At 50.1% G+C, this 7,555-nt stretch overlaps 1 protein-coding gene across 2 annotated transcripts in view; it reads left to right on the top strand.

Annotated features, from left to right (window-relative positions):
- The window catches only part of LOC110512986 (protocadherin-9), a 550,907-nt gene that overhangs the window by 1,043 nt on the left and 542,309 nt on the right, over positions 1 to 7,555 (top strand). For both annotated transcript variants that reach the window (XM_036951478.1, XM_036951477.1), the window contains exon 2: positions 492 to 3,667. In XM_036951478.1, coding sequence (XP_036807373.1) covers positions 638 to 3,667 — 3,030 coding nt within the window. In that variant the 5' untranslated portion in view covers positions 492 to 637. The remainder of the gene's footprint in view (positions 1 to 491; positions 3,668 to 7,555) is intronic.

The raw sequence follows: 7,555 nt of genomic DNA, 5'->3' as shown, positions 1-7,555 counted from the left end.
GGGCATAATGTGTATAAGGTCTGGGGAGAAGAGGGCACAGACTTGAATGGCTGCTTGAGCGCTTGCTGCAGTATGATATTATCCTAAGGGCTTTTTTTTTGAGGGGGGGGATGTAACCAAAACAAGTGTCCAGGAACCAAAGAGGAGAGAGGAGATGGGTAAAAATGGTAGATTACAACAATTAGATACCTTGAAGTTAGGTTAATGTTAAATGTATTAATCACGGACACTGTGGATGCCATGTGTGTTTGAGATGAGATTTGGTTGTTTTATTTTATAGCACCTTTGCTGTAGTCCGACGGTATTATGATCAAATATAGGATATTTTAAAGTGAAATTATGTTGGATTTTTTTTTCAGTTAGATTTTTACGCATCTTTTCGAAAGCACCAACCCTAAAAGTGTGAACACCCCCCCCCCCCCCCCCACCCCCCTGATCTGAGGCTTTACTGAAATAAATAAATCTAATGCAAACTCTTTGTCTATTCATAGGGTTGTCCGTGTGTGGAAACTGCCCCTTCTTCAAATGCAAGATTTCACCAATCCATCACTCTGACAGTCAACATTGCATTGAAAGAAGAAGAAGTGTTTAAAATCCACAAGGTCTGAAACACTGTAACCACAGGACCGTTGTCACCATGGATCTAACAGACTTTTACTTGTTGGCTGCTCTCGTTGCCTGTTTTTGGATGGACCCTTCTATAGCCCAGGAATTGATCTATCCTATTAGAGAGGAACTGCAGGAAAACGTTCTCATTGGAAACATACCGAAGGACCTGAACGTCTCGCATACAAACGCTGCTACCGGAGCTAGCGCTAACCTGGTCTACAGGCTGGTGTCTAAAGCCGGCGACAACCCTCTGCTCAGAGTGCAGAGCAGCACGGGAGAGATATTTACGACCTCCAATCGCATCGACAGGGAGAGGCTCTGTCCCGGCCCCTCGTTCGAGGAGAACGAATGCTCCTTCGAGATCGAGGTGGTGATTTTACCCAACGACTACTTCAGATTGATAAAGATTAAGATCGTAGTCAAGGACACCAACGATAATGCTCCCATGTTCCCGTCTCCCGTCATCAACATCTCCATCCCGGAGAACACGCTGATCAACAGTCGTTTCGCCATCCCCTCCGCCACCGACCCCGACACCGGCCCCAACAGTGTACACAAGTACCAGCTGGTGAACGGGCAAAGCGCCTTCGGGTTGGACATCGTAGAGACGCCCGAGGGGGAGAAGTGGCCGCAGCTCATCGTTCAGCAGAACCTGGACAGGGAACAGAAGGACACGTACGTCATGAAGATCAAGGTGGAGGACGGCGGCATGCCACAGAAATCCAGCACCGCCATCCTCCAAGTCACCGTCACAGACGTTAACGATAACAAGCCGGTGTTCAGGGAGAACCAGATCGAGGTCCACATACCGGAGAACTCGCCAATAGGGACGTCCGTAGTCCAGCTACAGGCTACGGACGCAGACGTCGGGGCGAATGCCGAAATCAAATACATGTTCGGGACGCAGGTGTCCCCAGCTACCAAGAGACTATTTGCTTTAAACGGCACCACTGGCCTTATAACTGTACAGCGACCCCTCGATAGAGAGGAGACCGCCATACACAAGTTATCCGTGTTAGCGAGCGACGGCAGCTCCAGCCCAGCCAGAGCTACCGTAACTATAAACGTGACGGACGTGAACGACAATCCGCCAAACATCGATCTGAGATATATCATCAGTCCAATAAACGGCACCGTGTTCCTCTCGGAGAAAGACCCAATCAACACCAAGATAGCTTTGATCACCGTGTCGGACAAGGACACGGACGTCAACGGCAAGGTCATCTGTTTCATCGAGAAGGATGTCCCCTTTCACCTCAAAGCGGTGTACGACAACCAGTATCTACTAGAGACGTCGGCGCTGCTCGACTTTGAGGGGACCAAAGAGTACAACTTCAAAATCATAGCCTCCGACTCTGGCAAGCCGAGCTTGAACCAGACAGCGTTGGTAAGGGTGAGGCTGGAGGATGAAAATGACAACTCGCCGATCTTCAGCCATCCTGTCATCGAGCTGGCCGTCGTGGAGAACAACAAACGCGATCTCTTCCTCACGACTCTCAGCGCCACCGACGAGGACAGCGGGAAAAACGCGGAGATCGTCTACCAACTGGGCCCTAACGCCTCGTTCTTTGACCTGGACCGTAAAACCGGTGTCCTCACGGCCTCCCGGGTTTTCGATCGCGAGGACCAGGATCGGTTCCTCTTCACGGTAACGGCCCGAGACAACGGGACGCCTCCACTCCAGAGCCAGGCGGCAGTCATCGTGACAGTGCTCGACGAAAACGACAACAGCCCCAAGTTCACCCACAACCACTTCCAGTTCTTTGTGTCAGAGAACCTGCCCAAGTACAGCACGGTGGGTGTGATAACTGTCACAGACTCAGACGCCGGGGAAAATGCCGCCGTCACGCTTTCGATACTCAGCGACAACGAGAACTTTATCCTAGACCCGTACTCTGGAGTAATAAAGTCCAACGTGTCCTTTGACCGGGAGCAGCAGAGCTCCTACACCTTCGACGTCCGGGCGGTGGATAGCGGGCGGCCCCCATGTTCCTCGGCCGCCAAGGTGACCATCAATGTCATCGACGTAAACGACAACACCCCCATCGTCATCTACCCTCCTTCCAACACCTCCTTCAAACTGGTCCCCCTCTCGTCCATCCCTGGATCGGTGGTGGCCGAGGTCTTTGCTGTGGACGGTGACACAGGGATGAACGCAGAGCTCAAGTACACCATCGTTAGCGGCAACACCAAAGGTCTGTTCCGGATCGACCCTGTGACAGGAAACATTACCCTGGAGGAGAAGCCTGCTATCTCCGACATCGGCCTCCATCGGCTGGTCGTGAACATTAGCGACCTGGGCTACCCTAAGTCCCTGCACACCCTGGTGCTGGTGTTCCTCTACGTGAACGACACGGTCGGCAACGCCACGTTTATCTACGACCTCATTCGCCGCACCATGGAGACGCCCCTGGACAGGAACATCGGGGAGAGCAGTGAGACTTACCAGAGCGGAGATTATCTCACCATCATGATCGCCATCGTAGCCGGGGCGATGGTGGTGATTGTGGTGATCTTCGTGACAGTCCTGGTGCGCTGCCGTCACACCTCGCGGTTCAAGGCGGCCCAGAGAAAGAAGCAGGGCGCTGAGTGGATGTCTCCCAACCAGGAGAACAAGCAGAACAAGAAGAAGAAGCGTAAGAAAAGGAAGTCGCCTAAAAGCTCCCTCCTGAACTTTGTCACCATCGAGGAGAACAAGCCGGACGACCCGGCTCACGAGCCCATTAACGGCAACATCAGCCTGCCTGCCGAGCTGGAGGAGCCTGGCCACTTTGACTGGAACGCTGCTCCAACGACCACCTTCAAGCCCTCCAGTCCAGACCTGGCAAGGCACTACAAGTCCGCCTCTCCGCAGTCCGCGTTCCACCTCAAAGCGGACACGCCGGTCTCCGTGAAGAAACACCACATGATTCAGGAGCTCCCTCTGGACAACACCTTCGTAGGGGGCTGTGATACTCTCTCCAAGAGATCCTCCACTAGTTCAGACCACTTCAGTGCCTCGGAGTGCAGTTCCCAGGGAGGATTCAAGACTAAGGGATCCGTACACCCGTCCAGACAGGTAAAAGATAACTTTTACTGGTCTATAAGTACTGCGTATAACTGCCCGGTCCAACAGTGCTGAGCTCCCTTCTACACTATACACTATAGCTGACTTGGTCTTAACACCAATGAGAAAGGGGGGGAATCACCCCCCTACTATAAGTCCCACTATAAGTCCCACTGTACCTTTTAAACCCCCCCCCCAAAAAAATCACATATATATGAATTCATGTATGACATGTGGTTAACTATAGACTGAACCAAACAAACAACATGCATACTATTAATTTTCCCTTCGCGTCTCCTCCCTACAGTCTCTTGCTGTTATTATGTTCCCCTTTTTATTTTTTTAAAAAGTTATTTAAAAAGATATTTCAATCAAACATGTACCACGTGGGCAACCGTCTAAAGCCTTGTCAGATTCTACAGACACATGACCTTTTAAATGGGCCTCAGAAGGTTGAATGAGATAAATGGTGTCCTGCCTTCCAAACGGCCGCCTCTTATTCCCTATCGTAGTGCACTCCGTTTGACCAGGGTGAATAGGGGGAATAGGGTTCATAAGGGAATAGGGTCCAAAGGGCTCTGGTCAAAAGTAGTGCACTATAAAAAGGGAATAGGGGGGGGCGGCGGGGGGGGGGGGGGGGGGGGGGGGGGGGGCATTTGGGATGCAGGCTAGATGGTGAAATTGATGTGTTGCAAAGATGCCTTTAAAAAAACATTTGTGAAAGAAACATTTTTTTCTCGCCTGTCTACTCAGCTCACCATTTTATCATTGATTATATTACGGAAACGTCTAGTACCACAACACCAGTAGGAGAAACATCTAGTACCACAACACCAGTAGGAGAAACATCTAGTACCACAACACCAGTAGGAGAAACATCTAGTACCACAACACCAGTAGGATAAACATCTAGTACCACAACACCAGCAGGAGAAACATCTAGTACCACAACACCAGTAGGATAAACATCTAGTACCACAACACCAGCAGGAGAAACATCTAGTACCACAACACCAGTAGGATAAACATCTAGTACCACAACACCAGTAGGATAAACATCTAGTACCACAACACCAGTAGGAGAAACATCTAGTACCACAACACCAGCAGGAGAAACATCTAGTACCACAACACCAGTAGGATAAACATCTAGTACCACAACACCAGTAGGAGAAACATCTAGTACCACAACACCAGTAGGAGAAACATCTACTACCACAACACCAGGAGGAGAAACATCTAGTACCACAACACCAGCAGGAGAAACATCTAGTACCACAACACAAGTAGGATAAACATCTAGTACCACAACACCAGTAGGAGAAACATCTACTACCACAACACAACAACAGAAGAAGTGAAACCACTCTGTATACATCTAGAGACAACGACTGAGTTCTACTGATGCTTCCAGCTCGTGCACCCCCCCCCCCCCCAATACGTTGACTCCTCCTCCTTTCCCCTCATGATGTTCTATAGGATTGTGTATTTACGCTATTAGTAGATCTGTATGTTTGTATATTGATACTACATCAAAACACACAGTTGACACCGTTGACCTGCTCGAAGTCCAAAGTCAGAACCTTAATATAGGGCTTCTGAAATGTTTTTAAAACTCATTTGTTGATTATATCGGTGTAGGAAACAATTCATTCATCTGAGCTAAAACTGACCGTAATTCTTCCCCCTCTCTCTACGGTGAATCACTGTCATATCCTAGCAGAATAACTGTGTGTGTGTGTGTGTGCGTGTGCGTGCGTACGTGTGTGTGTGTGTGTGTGTGTGTCTGTGTGCCCTTTACGGAACCTGATACACATCCAATTGAAAAAGGATTATTCAATAATGAGGACTCAGATTCCAACCTAATCCATGATGTGTTTTTATCAAAACCTTATTAATTTGTCCTGCTAATAAAACCCTCAATACAAACATGCTCTTCCTGATGTCATAGAGCTGGAGGAGGGGAGGAGGGGAGGAGGAGCCCACGTGGAGAGAAGGAGAGAGAGAGAGAGAGAGAGAGTCACTGGATGATAGAGGGAAGGCTAGAGAGAGGATTGGGGTGGGTGGGGTGATAGATGAATGGGGGAGGTACATCACCTGAAGAGGGCACTGTTGCTCTGCTTGCCATTCCCTGGCACTGAGCCAACCTGCACTAGTACCCCTAATGCATTGGGAGGAGGAGAAGGAGAGAGATGGAGAGCAGTCTGTGTTTGTGGCTCTCTCCGATCCTCAGTGAAATACTCGTGCCTAATGCTTTGGGAGATGGGGGGAGAGAGAGAGAGAGAGAGAGAGAGAGAGAGAGAGACAGGGAGAGAGAGACATGGAGAGAGAGAGACAGAGAGAGAGAGAGAGAGAGAGAAAGCGGACTGTGTTTGTGGCTCTCTCTTCTCTTTAATGAAATACTCGTGCCTAATGCTTTGGGAGAGGGAGGGAGAGAGAGAGAGAGAGAGAGAGAGAGAGAGAGCGAGAGCGAGAGAGAGCAGACTGTGTTTGTGGCTTTCTCCTCTCTGATCCTCAGTGAAAAACTCATGTCTAACGACGTTGCTAAATGCACAGGCAGATTGATAATGACAGTCGAAGACGAATCACTGATAAGAGCTATCCGGGAAGAGAGAGAGAGCTCGTGTGCAGGGGCTGGATAGAGGGATGGGGGGGGGGGGGTGGGGGGGGGATGAGGGGGGGGGGGGGGGTGTGACTCCTGTTGACGCATCACATCTCTGGGTTGACGCCTCAGAGGTTGTAAAAGAAAGATGGCGGACAAAAGAACCATTAAGGTCTGGTTTGTTGGTGTTGTCAGTGTTCTAAATCTCTGTAGTGGAGATGGAGGAGGCTGGGGGAGGTGAGGGGTGGTGGGGAGAGGTGGACGGAGATGGGGGTCAAGGGATGGTGGGGGGGAAGTAGGGGTGGGGGGGGGGTAGAGGAGGCCATGGGAGGGGAGGGGTGTTGGGGTCATTTTTTCTGCTGAGAGCAGGTTCACTAGTAGGACACATTAAGTATGCCACTCTCTCTCTCTCACACACACACACACACACACACACACACACACACACACACACACACACACACACACACACACACACACACACACACACACACACGTGAGGTATGACAGTGCAGTGGGGTAATTTCTAACCACTTCCTACAGTCGTCCCACAATTCATTATCAGATTCATTGCGATCAATATGTTTTAATAATTGATGCAGAGAAGCAGTGGCAGTTGTCCGTTGTTTCCTGACGTTGTACTGTGTGTATTCTGTGTGTATTCTGTGTGTGTTCTGTGTGTATTCTGTGTGTGTTCTGTGTGTATTCTGTGTGTTTTTAGCCACAATACCTAGAGTAGATAGCCTCTATCCCCAGCTAATGGATGAACACAGTGGCTCTGCAACGTGAGTGATCTCTCAGGATGTCTCACGGTGTCTCAGGATCTCTCAGGATCTCTCAGGATGTCTCAGGATGTCCCAGGATGTCCCAGGATGTCTCAGGATGTCTCAGGATGTCCCAGGATGTCTCAGATGTCTCAGGATCTCCCAGGATGTCTCAGGATGTCTCAGGATGTCCCAGGATGTCTCAGGACGTCTCAGGATGTCTCAGGATGTTGCTCAGGGTGTTGCTCAGGGCTGGGTGTTGCTCAGCCATATGGGCCCCTGTGCATTTAAAACTAGTTCCCTATTATACAGACTAAGGGATCCACCAGACACCCTCCTCTCCTTTGTAAATGGTGCAGTGGAATGGACAATAACACACTATCTAGTTAGTGATCACAGCAGCCAACAGAAAGGCTTGTTTGGAATCAGCCCTAGAACAGCACCCTTGACTGACAACTTTAGGGGAGGGGCGGAGGGGGAGGGACGGATGGGCAGCGGGGGGGGGGGGGGGGGGGGATAGGGAATAGGGTTCTA

Source organism: Oncorhynchus mykiss, chromosome 18 (genome assembly GCF_013265735.2).
Source record: "Oncorhynchus mykiss isolate Arlee chromosome 18, USDA_OmykA_1.1, whole genome shotgun sequence".
NCBI classification, from domain to species: domain Eukaryota; kingdom Metazoa; phylum Chordata; class Actinopteri; order Salmoniformes; family Salmonidae; genus Oncorhynchus; species Oncorhynchus mykiss.
The sequence above is the reverse complement of the archived record's forward strand: the minus strand, read 5'-3'. Positions and strand labels throughout refer to the sequence as shown.